At 50.1% G+C, this 21,022-nt stretch overlaps 1 protein-coding gene across 1 annotated transcript; it reads right to left on the bottom strand.

Moving 5' to 3' along the window:
- Positions 1 to 1,904: 1,904 nt before the first annotated feature.
- Positions 1,905 to 20,988, bottom strand: LOC118508956 (ectopic P granules protein 5 homolog). The gene is made up of 15 exons (XM_036048883.1): positions 20,794 to 20,988; positions 20,580 to 20,688; positions 19,609 to 20,381; positions 18,192 to 19,533; positions 17,776 to 18,116; positions 16,845 to 17,703; positions 16,238 to 16,770; positions 14,027 to 14,153; positions 12,975 to 13,961; positions 12,740 to 12,901; positions 12,239 to 12,674; positions 11,306 to 12,044; positions 10,897 to 11,232; positions 2,711 to 3,058; positions 1,905 to 2,649 (listed from the first exon to the last, which is right to left on the bottom strand). The coding sequence occupies exons 2-15, from the start codon at positions 20,604 to 20,606 to the stop codon at positions 2,043 to 2,045; spliced, it is 7,617 nt and encodes a 2,538-aa protein (XP_035904776.1). The 5' UTR covers positions 20,607 to 20,688; positions 20,794 to 20,988; the 3' UTR covers positions 1,905 to 2,042.
- Positions 20,989 to 21,022: the final 34 nt, after the last annotated feature.

The following is a 21,022-nucleotide window of genomic DNA, read 5'->3' as shown; positions in this document are numbered from 1 at the left end:
ATCCTTCCTCCCCTGATGTAGGGATGGGCTGATCAGACCATTTGCCGGATTCAGCTCTGCCCGGAGCGCTCCGCCGCCGGAGTCGAGACCGGATCATGATTCCGCGCTTCGTTTTTTCGCCGAGGGGCGGTTTAAAATTAAATTAAAGTAAGCAGCCACTGTAAAAGTGTAAAAGAAACACACAGTAAGCGAAAGTAAAAAAAGAAGAGGAAACCCCCTCGTCGCCTCCAAAATTCTTCCCGCAAATTATACCACCAAGCAACCGTCTGGCAAGGACAAAGAACAGAAGAGATAACACAGAACAGTGTGCACGACACATACATTTGCAGCAGAACGGGAATCCTGAGCGCGGAATCAAAAACGAGTCCGGAACTGGTCGGAATCATTCTTTCGGGTCGGATCGGACTCATTTATATGCTGGATCGGATCGGAATCGTGATCCCGAACCGGAGTGCCCATCCCCACCCTGATGACCAACTGGTTTTCGCCGATAACCTCAAAATCTTCCCTCCAACACTACATCAGCTCCCCCTCTCTTCCTATCTACAACAAAACGTTAAACAAAACACAAAACTACAACAAATGTTAGGAGTTAGTTAGCTGTATTCATTAGATTATAGGTCGTCACTGCACAAAACCCGACTCCCGTCACTTGGGTTGAATTGAGCTGCCGAAAGAGCGGAAAGCACGCAGACGTAGCTTTTAGACTATGACTCGTAAAATGGCTCCACTTGTGACAAGTTTTCATCGCCATTTTGTGAACAACACTTAACCACACCTTCCCCTGGTGACAGATGCTTTTCTGAAGGGGAATGTTCAGAATCAGCAACAGCTCCCGCAATCGGCAAGCTTTCATCATCCACCACCAGCGACTCGATGGCTTCGCGCAGTTTTCTTGTTTCCTCCGCCATTTCTGCCGCTGCCTTCAGTATGTTCTGCCATTGCACTGCGGCACACGCAAACGGATCCTTTCCAGCGTCTGGTGGATTTTCATCCCCGGTTGGTGTAGCTGGTCCGTTTCCGTCGTATGTATCGTTCAGCGTTACGAGCCCTTCGCGCAAGTTTCCCGCTACCTTGAGCAGGTCAGCAGCAGCTTTGAATATATCCTGCATCGTACTCCTAGCTCGGTTGATTAACGGGCCCGCTTGTCTATTCGAACGGTGGTCAAGCACACACTGACGCTACCACAACGCATCGCTGCCGGGAAACGTCTGCAGACATTCATCCGAATCGCTTCCGGGTTACCATGGTAACCGGTAGGCGCGGAACAAGAACGGGCTGCTAGATGGAATAACTCCACTGAGGTAGGAAGTAGGTTAGGATTTGTGAAATCCAACCTTCCAGCAAAGGACACGTAGAAGAACAGTTGATGTCCACACCACCAACGCAAGAGGAAGATTATAAGGGCCCGGGTCTCAGCTGCTGGTGGACCCCCTAGGCTCCATTATCCACAATATCTTCCTGTCCACCTCCTCCTTCAGACTATCTACCAGGCTAGCAATTAATTCTATAATCAATCTCCTGTAAATTGCTGTCGATAGCAATCGTTCTGTTAGTTAATCCAGAAGCATCTGGATCTTGATCCCAGATGATTGTTCGGGATGTTACCATGGTAACCCCACAGTGGGCAGCCGCGCAGTAAGAACTGGGCTGCTAGATGAACAAACACCTCCCCGGGCAAGACTTCCAATCAAGAGACCGAGATGAAGTTTTCCCCGGGTCATCTAAAACCGGGATAGAAATTAAGTTTCTTCTTTTGAATTGCGCAACTTGGATGTCTGGATCTGGGGACAATACCCTGAAACGTTAAAAGACCGGGTGAAGGAATTCTTGAAGAGCCTTCTCATCAGGAAGGTCTTCCTTTAAATGAAAAACTCCCTTCGAAAATGAATCAGAAGCCTAAATAGGAGTTACTTAGTTCCTAGAGTTACCGCGTTTATTAGTTTATTTGTATCAGCGGATGCGTTATTCGGTAACCAAAAAAAAAAAAACAAAAAACAATTTTAAGTGAAAGGAATGAAAACACTGCTTATGAAGCACACTTAGAACAGCTGTCCCGTGCCGGCAGTAATCGCGTCCTGCAGTGTGCTAAGATACGGCTCTGCCCGGCCTTCCAGCAAAAGGATAATATCTTTGGCGTGCAGCAAGACCCGGCGCGGCATATCCTGCTCACTGCCGTCCGTGGCGACGATCGCATTAACGATCCGGGCCTGGTGTTCCTTGTGGCCGCCGGACGACGCACTGCACGCGGCTTTAAAGTGTTCCAGCGCCGTGGTGGCGATACGTGCGCGGGAGGTACGCTTGTTCGGTGCGCTCAGCAGCTTCGGAAGGGTGAACAGTTCGGTGCCGCCGTCGCTGTAATCGTCCGCCGCCGACCGTTCGTCGGCCGGTGTGCGACGCGCGTACGCGTGGGCCAGCAGCGCGGCGAGCGCGTAAGAAATCAAACAGTGGGTGGCCCGTGCGGTGGACGCTTTCTCCTTGCCGAGTATCTTCTTCAGCACGCCCACCACCCAGAACGTGCTGCTCTCGCTTACCGCACCGAGCAGCCCGATGGTGGTCCGGATAGAGGCGTGCGGTTCGGGCCGTACGGCGAGCACGGTGTAGATGATCGTGCACCAGAGCGGGTACAGCTGCCATTCGGCCAGTTCGCTGCAAGGGAAAGCGACATCATTATCGGCAATCGGACATTGTGATGTTTTGGTGGACTTACAAGACTTTAAACTCGAGTTGGTTGAACAGGGCGAGCTGGGCTGCGGCGTCGTGACGCGAATGGTGCCAGTGATACAGGTAGTGCAAGGTCAGGCACAACGGTAGACGGTGCTGTTGCAACAGGGCACTCTGCCAGCGGCTTAATGCCGTGCAGCCGACCGTGCGCAACGCTTGCATCCATGACGCATCCGGCGAGGAGCGCAGATAGCTGCCGACGGCCGATTCCAGCAGACGCATCCAATGCTCGGCCGGGCTGTCCAGCAGGGTGGCTGATGCGAGTACGCAGCGCGTCAGCAGCGGTGCGTTGGGATCATGTTCCAGCATGGCAATAAGCTCATCGACGAAGACGCTGCAAAAGAAGACAACAATTAGTGAAACGATTGGAAGGATTCGGTATGGCTACCATAAGGAAATTGATAATCTGGGCGCTCCAGAAGTTTTTGGACAGTATTCCTACTGGCGATGCGGCAAAGTGGAGCAGAAGCTCGTCTCCTTGCCATCTCTTCATCAAGGGTCTGCGCGAGGAAGAAGGGCCATCTTCCGTGACTCGCTGGTCGAAACATCGGAGACCAGCTTCTACAAGTCAATTCAGATGGCATACCCTGATGACATAGACGCCATTGGTTTGAGACTCTCCTATGTGGCAGAAGCTTATCAAAGGATCGAGCGAGCGACACTAGGAGCTTAACGAGGCGAAAAGCAGCATGAAGGTGGCACCAACAGTGGCGCTGCTACCAAGCACTGTTTTACGCAGGGGTGATGTACAGAGAGGTGACCGCAGTCTTAAAGTCGTTCAAAACTTCACCTATCTGGGGTCAAAAGTCAGCCCACCGACAAGAACATTGATAGTGAGTGTTACGTACGTAACGGACAGTTCGAAATAGATTTGAAACATTGTAACTTATCGTATGGGATCTTTGTCGTTGGTCAAATAAACAATATTTTGGAACGGCCCGATAAGTCGATAAGATTTTATGACACAGAACGTCCTAAATACCACACCACAGAGATGAAAAGAAGAAAATTCGAAAAGTACATTGTTTATGTTCGAATGCGGAAAACTGGCACACGTTTGTATAGAATAAACAACATTTTTGGTCCTTAAGCTTGTTAAAGATGCATATTTGTCAGGCGAACACATATGCGTAGCGAGGGATAAAAACCGTTAAGAGTGCCAGGAAATTGGGATAAAATAAACAGGTCATGAGCGAATGCGTGCACAAGGAAAAGGACCGATAAGAAAAATGCACCGATAGTGCTATAGAAAGAACGCCCACGAAAAGACAAGAAAACGTAAATGCAACAAATCGCCCAAGGATTGTACCAATACACGTAAGATCCGCGTATGAACATGAGCATACAATCGTACGTTGTTAGTATATAAGCAGGAATCAGTATTAATCTAGAACTCGAAAGGAAACGTCTCGACTTTTTCCTGAGATTTAGGTTGATGCTCACAGGGCTGTATCTGCTACCCGAAACGTCTTCATAGACACCTTGCGCAGAACAGCTTCTAACACGTCAGCGATTAAAGCAGTTATCAGCAGGCCAAACCTTCGCGTGGCCTCCCCTGCTTTCGGCGCTAATAGTATGAGATCGATGTATTGTTATTTCATGCTCTTTTTCCCACGGATTGTTTAGTATTTAAGGCAGGATTGTTGAGAATAAATGGGACTGGTAATTCAGACCTGAACGGAGAAGCTTGTGCGTTTCATTAGTAGGGTGGGTTTCTTTTACAGAAGTTTCATCTTTGACTTCCCTACGTATGTTGGTCCCGCACTTCTTTGGTGTTTCCCCACTCCGTCGGAAGAATTAGGCGAAACTAGCCAGCTTCGGTCCACGGTTTAATACTTCTCCTGGCCATCCAAGAAAAAAGTCTCTCTCTCTCTCTCTCTCTTCTTGGCCTTACGACCTTTTAAGGTAATGCTTGCCATTTCTGACTCACTAGACTAAAAGATACCTCATAGTTGGATAGTCAGTCCTCACATTACTGTCTACTATAACTGCTACTATAACTACATAAATTAACTAGGACTTATTTCACAAAGTACCCTTATTGCTCTTATGCAATGCTCTGAATAACGCCCGACCAGGAAGTTCTCAATAATTGCTATCTGAGACTTCAATTACAGCATCAGCCAGCCAATTATAGGCATTAACCAGATGTATTTCCTACCACCTCTTTACTGATTTTAAAGCCGCATATGACAGCATAGCCAGGGTAAAACTGTATGACACAATGAGCTCTTTTGGAATCCCGGCCAAGCTTACCAGGTTTGTTAGTATGACAATGGCCAACATCACATGCCAGGTGAAGGTGGATGGAAAACTCTCAGGACCCTTTGCTACCACCAAGGGCCTGCGCCAGGGAGATGGGCTTGCCTGTCTCCGGTTCAATCTGGCGCTAGAGAGAGCCATTCGTGACTCTTAAGGTAAACCTTAAGGCAGGTTTAAGGTCCTGCTTGAAAGCTACTCTAATCCCTAAAAGAATCAAAGGCAAGCATTTCGTCAACTGTGTGGTGTTTTCATTTGCTTTGAGTGCTTCCTTCAGATGTCGGTGGAAACGTTCTACCATTCCGCTAGATTGAGGGTGATAGGCGGTTGTTTTTATATGGTTGTACTCCCAATATACGAGTTAATTCGTCGAATAACTTTGATGTAAAGTGCCTGCCTCTGTCGGTGGTAATAACTGTCGGGCACCAAAAACGTGCCACGTATTCATCAACGAATTTTCTGGCTATTGTAGATGCCGTTATGTCGTTTATTGGGTAGCACTCAGGCCATCACTTGTGAACCTATCGACACTATCGTAAGCAGGTATGTCATGTTTTCTGATGGTGGCAATGGTCCCACAAGGTCCATGTGTATATGTTCGAATCTACCCTTCGTTGGTTTGAATTCTTCGGTTGGAGATTTTATATGTCGAAATACTTTAGCTTTTTGGCATCCTTGACAACAACGCGTCCAATTTCCTACGTCTTTTTTCATGGAAGGCCAGAAAAATCTATCACTTACTAGCTTGCGTATCAAGCACTGATCTTCACGATGCGGCAAATCTTGGAGAAGATGGCGAAGCAGCAGCTCCACTCCTACCATCTCTTCATTGATTTTAAAGCCGCATATGACAGCATAGCCAGGGTAAAACTGTATGACGCAATAAGCTCTTTTGGAATCCCGGCCATGCTTACCAGGCTTGTAAGAATGACAATGGCCAACATCACATGCCAGGTGAAGCTGGAAGCTGGAACTCTCAGGGTCTTATGCTACCATCAAGGTATGGCGAAAGGGAGATGGGCTTGCCTGTCTCCTCTTCAATCTGGCGCTAGAGAGAGCCATCCGCGACTCGTAGGTGGAAACTTCGGGGACCATCTTCTACAAGTCAATCCAGAGTCCTGGCATACCCTGATGACATAGGCATCATTGGTTTGAGGCTCTCTTATGCAGCAGAAGCTTATCAAAGGATCGAGCGTGCGGCTCGACAACCTTGAGTTTAAGATTAACGAGGCGAAATCCAAAATGATGGTGGCTCCACCAGCAGTCCAGCTAACAAACACTGATCCACGCAGGGGTGATGTACAGATAGGTGACCGCACCTTCGAAGTCGTCCAAAACTTCACCTATCTGGGGTCAAAAGTCAGCCAACCGATAACAGCATTGATGTTGAGTTCTGACTCAGTTCAGTACTCACATACGCCTCTGAGACATGGACTCAGTCCAAAACTGACGAAGCCCTCTTAGCCGCGTTCGAGAAAAAGATGCTCTAGAAGGATTTTTGGCCCCGTATGTGTGGAAGGCTACGAGCTGTACGATGATCTCACCATCCGCTACAAGCTCCGGTGGGCTAGTCACGTCATGAGAATGACACCGGACGACCCAGCTCGTAAAATCCTTTCAGGCCGTCCACACGGACAGAGGAGGCGTGGTAGGCCCAAATTGAGATTGAGTGATGGCGTTGATGCGTCCACCAGAACGGCCGGGATAACGGATTGGCAGACGGCGGCGCTGAACCGTGAGCGGTATCGAGGATTGTTGCAACAGGCCAAGACCGCAAAGCGGTTGTAAGTAAGTACTAGCCTGCGTGAAGCGCGTATACCCCGATGTGCCAAGTTATGGAGGCTTTTGAAAGTTGGTCTCCTATGGGTTGATGGAACATACAATCGGTTCGTGCCCGTCGACGACTCAAACACCAAGTCTGTGTTATGTAAGGTAAGGCGTTCTAACCTGAATGTTGTGTTCTTGTCCTTTGCTGTGTTATTCATAAGTTCCACTAATTGCTCATCTTTTTTCTGCTCACTCGAAAAGTTTTCTTATGTATGGTTTGCGATTGCTTCTGTCTCTCCTATCTGTGAAAAAGCGCTTCTACTATTACGTTGCTATCTCCCGCAATGTACCGAATATCAGTGCAGTGTATTGGGAAATAAAATCTAGGCTGCCGGCTTTGGCCCGGTGACTTTTCAGCTTTTGAAGTTAGAGCAGAAGTCTCTCAGAATACTATAGAGCAGAAGAGAATACTTTTCCTTCCAGGAAAGGTTTGAATTGCTTGAACTAGCAAGAACAATAGCAAGCAGTTCGCGATCGTATGTCGAGTACCTTGTTTCCGTTGGCGTTAATGTTTTTGAAAAGACACTCTTTCTCCATCAATTGCTTGTTCCAAGACTGCTCTCACAGCATAGTTTGAAGCAACCCGTTGTGACCGATAGAACAGCATCACTGTTGGGATGAGCCAAGCCAGCAATTTCGAATTGCAATTACTCATTGCTCGGACATGGAGTTATACCCTCGGTTGTTATGCGGTCTCGCTTACTCCGAGACTGCTCTTACTAGATTTTATCTTCACGTCTGTATAAATAAAAACGAAGTCAAAGTTCCTGAAGATAGTGTGCATGGAACGTTGAAACGTCTGTCCAGCGTTTCTAAGCCCGAAAGGCATCCGAAAAAATTCGAACAACCCGAACGGTGTGTGGTTATAGCCGTTTTGTGGATGTCCTCCTCGGCAACCGGAATTAGGTGGTGTGCTCTAATGATGTCGAGCTTTGAGAAAAATTTGCAGCCATTCAGGTTCAGTGTAAAGACCTGAACGTGTGGTATCGGATAGCGATCCGGAGTTGTAATTGCGTTGAGTCGCCGATAGTCTTGATCTGGTTTTGGTACCATGTGCAGTGGTGATGAAACAGGTGACGAGGACACACGGCATATATCCCTAGTTCCAACATTTGTTGGAATTCTGCCTGTGCTATTTTACATTTCTTTGGGTCTAGGCGCCGAGGTTTCGCAAAAGGAAGGGTTCCTTTGGTTTCTATGTGATGTTGTATCGAATGGCGGATCGGTTCGTTGTGTGTGCAGAAGCGTACAAAAGGAACGAGCGAGCGGCACTTGGAGCTTAACGGGGCGAAAAGCAGCATGATGGTGGCACCAACAGTGGCGCTGCTAACCTTTGGAGATTTTAATAAGCCTACGATCTCCGCCACATCATTTTATCCCGACTCGCTCATCGCCCGGTTCCAGCTCTCTCACCGATGCCATGGTCTTCAACGGCCTTTATCGCCAGCTGGATCTGATATTTGCGAACGTGAATGCCTTGACTTGCTCTAGAGTACAAGCCGTCCCCTGCCCAATCCTGCCTTTGGACCCTTCACCATCCAGCCCACCTATAGCGCCCACCGCCGTACGCCCGCGGCCAACCCGTGCCACTCCAGATTTCAACTTCCGGCAGATGGACCACACTAAAGCTCATCGAGGCGATATCCGACGTGGACTGGTCCTTCATCAACGATGCCGTTTCCACGTTCAACCATGTGATCGTCTCTACCTTCCCGTTGCAAGACCGTTTTTCCACTGATCCCAGGTTCCTTCTGGCGATTTATGAACTCGCGTCCCAAATGGCATCCCTTCTACCATACCCTTGACTGACGAAACTGCCTCCTCTCCCCCTCCGAACAAAGTTTTCTTTGCGCTAAACACTTCTCCAGTCCATTGCCTTTGGTTGATAATCTCTCTCTCTCTCTCTCTCTGACACTCCTCGTGGCGTCTTTTCCCTTAATCATGTGCCCACTAACACCCTCATTTGTGTTACCCTCCCTTTCTAGACTCAAAATGTCCTACTCTCCTGGCCCTGACGGTATCCCTTCTTTTCCCCCATATTGTCCCGCATCTTTACCAGATTCATTGCTGAAGGTATTTCCTTTCCGTCCATCGGGAAATGATGCGCCTGGCTGATCCCCATACACGAAAAGGGTGACCACCGCTCAGTATGTTCCAACTACCGTGGAATCTCACTGCTTTGCTCCCCTTCCAAGGTCCTAGAATCCTTAGTTCACTCTTCCCATTCTTCCTGAAATAGTCCCCACACCTTTCTCCCCATCAACATGGCTTCAAGCCCGAAACGCACTACGTCTCGAACGTCCTGCCTTTGCTGGTATGATTTCCGGCTGCCAAACCGATGTTATTTACACGGATTTCATGGCGGCTTTCGACAGTCTCCCACTGGACCTACTGATGGCCAAGCTCCTTTGTAGGTTCCTCCGGTGTTCCACAAGGGAGTGTCCTCAACCCACTCCTGTTTTTGCTGTTAGTCAATGACTGTGTGTACTCCTTCTCCCTCCCAACGAACATCTGCTATACGCTGATGACCTCAACATTTACCTTCCTGTGAGTTCGTTAGCCGATTGTCGTTCCCTGCAAGTTTTCTTTAACAGTTTTTCCGTTTGGTGTGGTAATAACGGTCTGGTGTTGTGTCTCGATAAATGTTGTGTCAGCTACACCCTTCATGACACTCTCATAAGTCGAGTAACCTCCGTAAAAGGACTTAGGTGCGTGGTTGAACGAGACTCTCTCTTTAAGTGTTCATGTTGCCCATGTTATTGCCAAGTCCAACAAATCCTTGGGCCTGATTGTCAGACTTTCCACCGAACTCAGAGACCCCCTCTGCTTAAGGGTCTTGTATTGTTGCTGGGTTCGATCCACTCCGGGCTATGCCGCCGTTGTTTGGTCTCCCCCAGGCTCGATCGCAATTGGCCAGACTGGAGAGTGTGCAGCGTAGATTCATCCGCGCAGCTATTGGCAAATGGCTCTCCCATCATACCCTGTTCGCTGTCGGCTTCTAGGGTTTGACTCCACTGAAACTCGACATTCTCACTTCCGGTCTTGCTTCATTGCCAGCATCCTCTCCCATGGCCAAGATGTTCCATCCCTTCCTCCTTTATACATCCCATCCCGCGATACGCGTTACGGTTCAAATGAACCTCTTCTAAGAGCGCTCTCGGACTTCAATGTCCCTGTGTTCCGCTTTCGTTCTCGTTTACGTGAGTCCTCGTCCTTGCGTCTACCTTAGTGTTTCGTGTACTTTGTTGACTTCCTACTGTTTCTTTCCTTCTATTCCTTAGTTATTAAGTAAATTTGTGTAACCCTTGCGGCAGACAAATAATGTAAATAAATAAATAAATAATTGGGGTCAAAAGTCAGCCCACCGACAACAGCATTGATGGTGAGTTACGTGCAGACTGCGAGCCGGTCATACTACAGCCTGAGGAAACTTCTCCACTCTAAATACCTTTCGCGACGGCCGAAGCTGGGACAGAACCCAGTTATGGCCCCAGTACTCACATACGCCTCTGAGACATGGACTCTGTCAAAAACTGACGTAGCCTTCTTAGCCGCGTTCGAGAGGAAGATCCTCAGAAGGATTTTTGGCCCCGTATGTTTTGCAGGATAATAGAGGGGCCGCTCTGCAAGCTGTACGATAATCACACCATCGTGCAGCGCATTAGACTCGCCAGGCTCCGGTGGGCTGGTCACGTCAGGAGAATGACACCGGACGACCCAGCCCGTAAAATCCCACACGAACAGAGGAGGCGTGGTAGGACCAAATTGAGATGGAGTGATGGAGTTGATGCGTCCGCCAGAACGGCCGGACTCTGGACTGGAACTGGACTCTCACGAGAGGTTCAAGCAAGACATTAATGCCATATGTCAAACAGACAAAACTGGGCAGTTCATCTTCTTCTTCCTTGGCACTGCAACCTCGAAAGGTCTCGGCCTGCCATTTCTGGCTTTCTGTGACTTGATTTTATGATGGGATTTGAACCCCGGCACCGTTTTCGCCTCGGCCACCGTAAAACCCTGGGGTGCCGGACCGCCCCAAAGGTTTGCCTTTACCAGGAGTATTTGAGGTATCTGAGCATATCGTACCTTAGCGTGCTTTCCGTTTGCCACTTGTTGATGCTCGTTAGCAGCTCCGTCATCATGGTGCGTGCCTCGAACAGCCGTGGACTGTCAGTGGCCGGGTCCGGCTGCTCAAGCGGTATCCCTTCCAGCACGGCACCAATCGCACGAAGCAGTTGCTGCACGGCACCGGTCAATTGTGGCCGCACGTTTGCCACCACCTTACCACCCGACGCCCGTCCAGCATTCATTAGCATCCGCACGACGACACTGATGTGTAGTTTGCGCTTGAGCAGCTGCATACCATCCGCCGCTAGTCGGTTCGCTTCGTTAAACCGCATTCCGGCCACAATCTCAAGATATCTGGGGCAGGAAGAAAGAGCGGAATAGTACGTAAGTACGCGTGACAAAAAGACGTTGCCGCACATTAACTTACCTGATCAGTGCATCGTCTAGCTCGTGGCATGGTGCTTTCGTTGAGCGCAGCATACTGCCAGCGTCCCCGGTCATAACGAACCAATCCAATGCCGGCATAAGTTCCGCCACGTGCAACGTTTCCCACGTTAGGCCGGCGAAATACTGCAGCAATCGAACCATCGCTGCGCGCACCTTCTCATCCGAGCGTACTACCGGTTCGTACGCCAAGCGTACGCAGATAGCCAACGACGAGGCGTGCGTTCGTTGCAGCCACCGGGGCAGTGGACCGCTCCCAGCTCCCGTCCAGTCGCAGCGCACAAACACGCACGCAAGCAGCTCGTGGCACTCCGGGCTGTGATGTTCGAGCAGGAAATGCATCCGTTCGATAAGCATTTCGGACGGCTGTAAACGCTCCCAGGGCAGATCGAGCACGAGCGTGTTGAAGACGTACAGGGCGGATATCATAGTGCGCGTGTCGACGAACCATTCCACGTACCAGTGCAGGAAGTACAGCAGAATTTGGCTGCCGTGGTCGGTGTCGGCGTACGCGACCAGCACCTTCTCCAGCGCGTAACCGACCGTCTGCAGCAGTACGTTAAACATCCACTTGGCCTTATCGTTGTTCGCATGACGGCTCGATGATTCATTCGGCAATGGGTGCTGCGAGCCTGGGCTACCGAGGGCAGGCGGATCCGCACCGTATGGAACGACCCACGGTTCGAACATGCGATACACAGCCGGCAACAGGTGGTCTTGCACTAAAATAACACACACATACAGACGTATTGGAATATTAATAACTGAGTCGCTATGGAACAAATGGTTTGGGCTAAGGAGAAGAACAGGTCCAACAGTTGCACCGGGTCCTATTCTACTCCTTTTAGGTCTTTTAGTATTTTGTAAGGTAATTACAAAAGTCAAATTAATTTAAAAGTGAAATACGAACACGTACCAGCCCGGATTCGATTGTCCTGCATGCCGTGCGCGAGAAAACTGTGTGACAGCAGGCCAAGCAGCATTCCTATCACTTCCACGTACGCACCGTGCCGTTTGTACATACCGTTCCAAGGGTGCACACTGTCACGCTGCCGTGCAAAGTGTTCCGTTACGGCTACGATTACCAGCTCCAACACTTCGAAGCTTAACACCGGCTCGATGCAGTTTGCTTCGGCGAATTGGCGATGTGCTTGCCGTAGGGCGTCCTCCCCCATGCCCAGCTGCAGCACGGGAAGATTGGCCCGGGAACGGAGCACATTCAGCAGCTGGAGCAACATGGTCGGAGGTAGTACAGGCCACTGGGAGTAAGCGTTTAGGGTGTGCTGCACCATTTTACCGAAATTGTCCGGAAAACTGGTGTTGGCCAAAAGCTCCAGATGGGAAAGCAGCATCTGGGTGTGGTAAAAGACAGATTAGTATGTACGAAACCGAACGAGCACAACGGTCAGCATCTTACATCGGAAAATTGAATATCCTGCTCGGTTTGGTCATCGGTACGTGCTGGAGTAGCGCTGTCAGCTGGGCGCGATTTGTACATGCCGAGCACAATCAGCCTGGCAAACTGGTCCACCTCGTCCGGTGTGATGTGGTGCTGCTTGAGCCACTGGTGGAGATTGAGCTGGTAACGAATAGGAAGGTAAAACCTTTAAATAAAGACCGGAACGCAACGGTATCCTTTCCGGTGCCCATACCTTATTGCCGAACAGATCCACAAACATGGTGCGTTCCAGGATGCCCGACTGTTGCTTCACCAGCTGGCCGTACACCTGTAGCAACGGTCGAGCCGGTAGGCGGCTGTTCTCCAGCATCGCAACGATCACGCTGGACGGTTTCCGTCCCCATTCCAGCGCACCCGCAAACATCTGCCCAACCTCCTCCAGCATGATCGCCGCCAGATCGCTTCGGTACGTGTCCAAGCTCAGCCGCACCGCAAACGTTAACGGTGGCACAAAGTTAGCGTCGGACACTTCGTGCAGCAGCGTGCGTAACATCGTCCGGATGGCATCACTCAGCGTCTCGGCGGACGCACGATCCGTCTCCGAGCAGTACTCCACAAACAGACTGTTCCACAGCTCGCGCAACATGATCGTGTGCTTCATAATGTAGGGTGGAATGTTGATGACGAGCTGCAGGAACGCTTCCAACCCGCTCAGCCGGGAAGCGATACGGTCCTGCACGTTCCGGTCGATTGCGGCACACTTTGTGTGCAGATTGATCGATGCTGCACCGGTACAGTACAGCATGCTGCACTTCGCATGCTGCACCACCTGCTTGTCCTCGTTCACGTACAGCTGCTGAAACAGAGCGAACAGCTCGTGCTCGCGCGCTTTCAGCTCGTCCTTCATCGGCCAATGCGTCTTGTCGATGTGTTGCTTCACTATCCGCAGACTTTCGGTGATACGCTTAACCCGTACCGACGGTGGTGTTTTCAGCGCGTCGGTAAGATCCTGCAGGTCAGCCCGATGTTCCGCCACCGGTATTGGTTGTGGATCGGTGTAACTGTTCTCGAGCCGGCGTTCGATTGCCTGGGCTGGTGGAAGTGGTGTGGTTTGATTGGTAATAACACCAAACGCCGACGAATGGTTTGGAACTACGCGGTAAAGATGGTACCAGCCTTCGATCATCATACGGGTGACTGCCAGGAAAGTTTGTTTGTTGGTGCACTCCAACCAAAATTCCTGTGTAAAGCGGGATAGAGAGAGGATTACTTGATGATCGCGTCTGCACAAACATTGGAGCTTACCTCTGAACCATTAAGAGCGGACAGTAGATGATTTAGAGCATACTGGCTCGGAAGGTTGATGGGAACATCCGGATCGATTCGATTCAGGTCCGTATCCACCAACCATAGTTGAAACGCTTTTACGAGACTAGAAAGTAGAGGAAAATGTGAAAGTGTTCAGGTCAATAAATGCAATTATGTTCATTTGGAAAACTTTCCACCAATTTGATGTGGGGGACACATGAGGGATTTTTATTCAAAAGCGTATTGGCTTGCCCAAGATAGTGTCTAAACGAGTGAATAATGTTTGCACCCTTTCTATACGAGTGATCGAGGAGGTAAAAGAAGGACTCGAGACGATGCTTGCATACTAAAACCAAAGATGAACAAGGACACAATACAAAGATTTAAAACATAAAGAGTCACGGATACCTCTGATGAAAGACGACGGATCAGACCAAGAGGCCTGTAAGCAGAGTTGACTATGCCGGGAGATATGGTCGTGAAACTGAAGTTAAGCGTCCAGACAAACACCCAAGTCACGGACCAAGTCAACTCGCTTAATCGGACAACCATCGATCACATAGGTGTTCAGAAGTGGTAGGAGGAAGCGGGAAAAGAAGATGGAGTTACATTTCTCGATACAGAGATCGACAAAGTTAGCCGAACACCAGGAAGAGAGGGAGCTGATGTAGTGTTGGAGGGAAGATTTTAAGGACATCGGCGAATAACAGATGACCATTAGGGGAGGAAGGATGGAAAAGATTACGGTTGACAAAAAGAAGGAAGAGAAGAGGGGACTGAGAACCCTTCCTTGTGAGACTCCAGACCAATCCTAGGAACCAATCTTAACAACACAAATGCGCAAGGATTGATAAGAGCGCAGCCATGACACTCAATCCTGGGAGAAGTTCAACTTCCTAAGTTTTGCTAACAAAAGTGCGTGGCATACCTGATCGAACAGGAAGTCAGTGTAAGTTGCGTCGACTTGGTTACCAGCATCTTCTTCTTCTTCTTCTTCTTTGGCACTACAACCTCGAGAAGTCTCAACCTTCCATTTTCTGGCTTCCTGGGACTTGATTTTACCCGTTGAAAAGTAGTCAGCCTTACGTACGAGGAGGCACGGTCTGGATGGGATTTGAACCCCGGCCCTGCTGTGTGAAGACCGGCGCCGCTGTCGCCTCGGCCACCGGATCGCCCCGGTTACCAGCATCTAACTGACTTATAATTTTGGAAACAAAGCACAGTAAGTTCGATGAGGAAGACCTGTTCGGGCATAAATCCATGTCCATCAGTTAAAGAAAATTGGTGTATAAATCACTTATTCGAACGCTTTAGCCGTTGCACAGAGCTCGCCGATAATTTGAACAGAGCGAGAACCTTATTTGAAAATCGGAATCAAGCTAGGAAGATTTCCAAAGTAATGGGAACGACGTTTGGGGCGACAGAGACGACGAGTAAAGCTTGGGGCTAGGAAGGGGCGACAAAACGGAGCGGCAGTAAATGAGCACAGCTAAAGGGATACCGATCTGGGCCGGGAGAAAAAGGATGGTTTGAGCTTGGCCAGGGCATTCGGGAACAGAACATCGTTGATGACTGGCAAAGGCACCGATAGTATAAGCCAGACTCTCAAGTGTGCTGGATTGGCAATCTCGACCTGAGTAGAAGCGGAACAACTATCCAGCGTTAAGCGGTTCGAAAGGTCATGACTTCTTCGACGGGATTTAACAAAGTGCCAGAAGGAACAAGGAGAGCGCGCAATGAGCGTGTGATTTGTCACGTTTAAGAGCTATTAATGGTCTATCAGACCAAGGAGGTTTTAATGGGGGATACCGACGAGGACAACATGAATGATGGGCAGAAGTGACCTGGTCGGAAAGGCACGTGACTGCAACGTCAACTGATGTACAATCTGAAGGAAAGGACCAATCAACATAATTTGTCCGTTTAAAATAGAATTGAAAGTCTCGTGCAACTTGCCATACTGGGACATGAGTTAGCTAAGGGAGAACGGATTGGAGAATTACAAGTTGAGCAAGACGAAGCAGCATTAGAAATGGGCAGGATCAGATCAAGAAGTCGATCGGCACAGTTAGGCACTCCATTTAGCTGCAGAAGATCGTTAAAGTCTGCACTCGCAACAATCACCCAAAAAGCAAACTGATGTCGGGTGCCAGAGTTTTGCTTATTTTAACAAAGTTACACAAATCAAAACCAACACAAAACACTTACCGCAACATTTCCTGTGCATCGTCGTTCGTTTCCTGCTGGCAATGGTAAGCCACCTCCAGTTTGCACAGCACCTGCTTGACCTTCTCCATCAGTCCCGTATCGTAGTCGTACAACCGGTCCGCCACACCGTGCACCTCGTCCCCAACGTCGCTAACGCGCGTCAGCAGCAGGGTGAAAAACAGCTGGCACAGACCCAAATACAGTGGATGCTCGATGTTGGCCCGTACCAGGAATCGTGCCAGTTTGAACAATACCAGCGAATCGGCTGCGGGACAGAAATCTTCCTCCTGGATGGAAAGCGTACCGGCGATCTCGCGCAGCGCCGCATCCAGCTTGACGGTGCGGTTTCTCTTCAGCGTACGCAACAGTCTCGGCCACAGTGTCGTCTCGCGTTCCAGCCGGTGTTCGAGACCGTAGACGAGCAGCGCCAGCGCAACACAATCGCTTGGCAGTGTGCCGTACAGCATTGTTTGCTCGATCCCGACTATTTTCGACCAGAGCGTATGTTGCTTGTGTTTTACCACTGAGAGCGACTGTAAGAGAGAGCATAAACGGGCGGGAAATGCAGGCGATGTTGTGTGAATTGCATATTAAAAGCAAGCATTACCCTAAAGTAAGGATAGAATCGATCCGATAGCGCTTTCCAGGCATCCGCATGCCCGAACGAAACGGTGGCCAGTACGTCCAGCAACCGCAACACCTTGGCATTGTTGAACCATTGGTTAATTTCAGCCAAAATATCAAACCACATGCAGACGAGCATCGGTGGGGTGGCATAACCGAGGCACCAGTAGATGGCCGTCTGGGAGACTAACATCGACCCCATTTTGCCCATACCAGCCTCGGTGAGCAGCTGCATCGCAAGCGTATGCTGATGCTGCTGCTGGTGCTCACCGGTAGTTTGCCGTACCCAGTCCAGCACATCGTCATTCTCCACCAGCTTCGTGAGCATTGCCATAAAGTGAGAGTTATTCGCCAGTGCCAGCGGGTAATCGTTGAACAGGTAGGTGATGAGTTCGAGACAGCGTACGACGACGATGTCGAGATGGTGCAGTTCGTACATTACGCTCAGCGCTGCCGTACCATCTTGGCAAAACACTGGCACCCAGTGACCCATGGTGCTGGCCAGCAGGGCGTAAAGGCACGCTACCGGGCACTGCTCCTGTATGGCCGCCCGGACTTCCGCTCCCGGCGTGGCTCCATACAGCATCACAGTCTCGACAGTGGATGGTTCTTCCAACAACGATCGCATGTAAATAACCGGCCCATCGAACGCGTGTAAGCGCAGCTGCAGCAACACATACAGACAGCGCTCCTGATAGTTCCGGAGCTCGGTTTGTTGTTCCGCGGTCACTGCCACCACCACAGTACCGTCCGGATTGGTTTTGGGTGGTTGATGCTTTCGAAATGCTACTACGATGTTATAGGCTATACGCACTTGCAGAAACTTTGGCACACGGTAGCAGCTGCGGTTAACAAAAAGGAAATAAATTATTTACCTCAAACAATCTAGGTTTCTAGCCGGTGACGGAACATACCCTGAATCGCCGTAGTTTATGTACATCAGCAATCCAAGCGAAAGCTTGTGATAAATGTGTGCGCGTGGATAGTTGAGCAGCATCCGAATCAGCGCAGTCACAGCGTGTTCACCGGGCTTCCAGCGCATGACCAGCCACTTTTTGCTGCTGAACACCTTCAACAGCATGTTGCCCTTCAGCTGCCAACCATTGGCAACGGTTTGCTGGCGGTTCGCATCCTGCGGCACGAGCGTATACAACAAATCGGACAGTACGTCCGGGTTCCGCTCCATTAGGATGTGAATTTGTTCCATAATTATCTCCGCCCACACCAGCTCTTCCGCATCAATCTCTGCCAGCAGCTAAATGTTGGGCGAAAGAGGAGATTTTGGTTTTAAATATGTCGGACCATAGACCAACAGTTGAACCTTCCTTACCTCCAGCAGTGTTGCCGCGACGGACGACATAAAATCTTCATCATCCGATTCGTCCCGTGCAAGCGCTAGATCGACCATCGGTTTCAGCACATTATACAGATCGTGTGCCGAATTCTCTTTCGACCGATTTTTCCCAAACTGTTCCATCAGTGGGCAGTCGTGCAGGGAAAGTTCACCGGTCTCATATTTATCGAAATCGGGCTGTTGATTGAAGTTTTGCTTTAGCATGCTGTCAAACAGCCACCAGCAGGCGCGTGAGCTTAGCAGCGCAAACGGTAGCGTCGATAGGTGCCGGACAAGTACCGCACCGCCGCTGTAAATGGAACGGGCCGCACGGTACACGAGTGTGTCGAAGTGTATCTGCACCACATCGACGTGTTTGTACGCGCAGGGATGGGTGCGCATTTCGCGATAGAAGCGCATCACGTCACCCACAAACTTGACCGTATCGTTGATGAGCAGTGCCAACCGTTGCGCGAAATGGCTGTATCGTGCAATGCCCCCACCGTACGTCGCCAATCCTTCGCCCAGTATAGCGATCAGCTTGTTAGCGAACAGGGTAAGGATTAACATCTCCGTCGTGGGCAGATGTTCCGCGTCCAGCACCTTAACCCGTTCGATCGTGCGGTTCGTAACGGAACCGAACAGCCGCCGGAACGGTATTTGATCGAGCAGCGCCAGCAAATCACTTTCCTTGATCGGCCGGATCCGTTTGTCGGTGGAGCTTTCCTCACCATCGCTATCGACCCACTCGAACGTATCGCCGCCTGTCTTTGATTCGTTCGCCGGCGGTGTTGGCCGCAAGTCAGCCGGCTCGTCTACCGGTGCCAGGAATGTTTGACGTTCGGCAATCGGTCGCACCAGAACGTGGGTGAGTGTCAGAATGGCGTGCAGCTCTAAGTCGGCCAGCTGCCCGTCTGGCTTCCCAATCGGTAGCGGATGCACCAGCACGTGGGCCCACGTTCCGGTGCCGTTCGGGAAGCGTAGCAAATGAAACATCAGCCAAACGCGCTCGTCCACGCTGCCTGCGCGCAACATACCCGTACCGAGCTGGATGAACCATTTGCGCAAATCTTGCACATATTCGCAACCCTCGCCCTTATCGCAACCGTGCTGATGTGTTTCGGCGCGCAACGCGTTGCCGATAATGCGAAGCTTCAGACGCAACGCAACTGATCGCTCGTAACCCGGGATCGGTGGATCGGACACGTTCTTTTCCACTATCGCGCGTGTGTGATGCAACTGTATGAGTGCTTCCTTCTCCTTGGTCACACACCGATCCAGCATTGAGGACATTTCCGCCTTTGCTTCCTTACACCGTTCAACGTTCAGCGAGGCAACGCTGTTTCGAAATCGGAAAGGGGAAATCAAATGAGCAATTGCAAACCTCCCAAGCAACCGACCTGCATCCACTTACCGGCTCTTGATTGATACACTCACCAACCGTGAATCGTCACAGTGACCGGACGCGCTGAACTTTACCTGCTGAAAGTCCCAACATCTACCACGCAGGCTAGCAATTTGCTGCTGGGCCACCGACCGTTCCTTCACAATCTCGCAGTAGCTGTGATACGCGGCCCGGTACGTTTGTAGGCTCAGGTGCAGATCGCTATCGTAGTCGCCCGGATCTCTAGCGACGGCGTGCGGGTTTTCCGTCGCAACGAACTGACGCTCCAGCGCGTCCAGTTGCTCCCGTTCGCTTTCCAGCGCCGTTTGCTCCATCTGCTGAATACACTCAAGGTACAGGGGGCGTACATGTTGCACATTAATATCAAGCTCTTCGCTTGAATCGTCCATAGTGACCGTCGAAAAGGCGTTGTCCATCTGCTGGATGCAAGCGTCCTGTACGAGTTGACTCAGATCCGGATACAGCAGGGCAGGTAGTGTGGCTGCTGAAGGAGCGGAATGGCAAGGTGGCGCGGTTGGTGTAAAATCGACCACCGTCGCTACATCAGTCTTTTCATCCTCGGTTTCACCGTTTACTGTTTCTTCCATTTTTGGCGCCAATTCTTGCACGGCGTCTGGTAAAATCGATTGTTCTAGTTGCTGGTCGCTAACGGGTGCTTCTTCTTCTGCTTGTGACAAAGCAACTGGTGGTGATGGTGGTGGAGATGGCGCTACTGTTGCTGCTGCTGTCGATGTCGTAGCCTCCTTGTCTTGTTTTGTAGCAATTTTGCTACATTTATTTTTCTATGTACCCATCGTTCCCGACACGAAACGAACAGGAGCGCCATTTTATCCATCCCCCGCGACACGTTCGATCCAGTCGGTTGTCCACAATTCCGAGAAACGAAACACACACACAATGAAATGCGACACGCCGAAGGTCAGTTAGGTTGGATGGCGTAGCTTCGAATGCTCCTGAGAACATGTAGTGCTCACTCTTACCTTTGGCTTTCGTTTAACAGCTTCCATTTTCGAAGAATGTTCTGGACCGTAGCAAAAACTAATGCTACCTTTTAGTGCTTTAACGCAAAGATCTTCCTCTCGTGCTACCCTACAAATGGAAAGATGGAGTAAGGATGATTCACTTTTACTGTAACGATTCTCAGTTTCCCATCGCATGGCGCAGTACAGCTAGAGCAAGAATGAGATTACTTACGAAATCACTCTCTCACTACAAAACGCTAACCACACCAGCCGACATCTGATCAGTTTGTGCTGAGAAAGTGGAATGAATCGAAATTGCGCGTTCGCCTACTTTGTTAACTCGTCACAACGACGAACATAACGACGATGTTCTGAGAACGGTGAACAAAACAAAGGAAAGGGCACAAGGGAAATTAAACACGAATTGACATGTTTTGATGCGATCTATCTGACAGCAGCAC

Source organism: Anopheles stephensi, chromosome X (genome assembly GCF_013141755.1).
Source record: "Anopheles stephensi strain Indian chromosome X, UCI_ANSTEP_V1.0, whole genome shotgun sequence".
NCBI lineage: Eukaryota > Metazoa > Arthropoda > Insecta > Diptera > Culicidae > Anopheles > Anopheles stephensi.
This window is presented reverse-complemented; position numbering and strand designations above follow the sequence as displayed.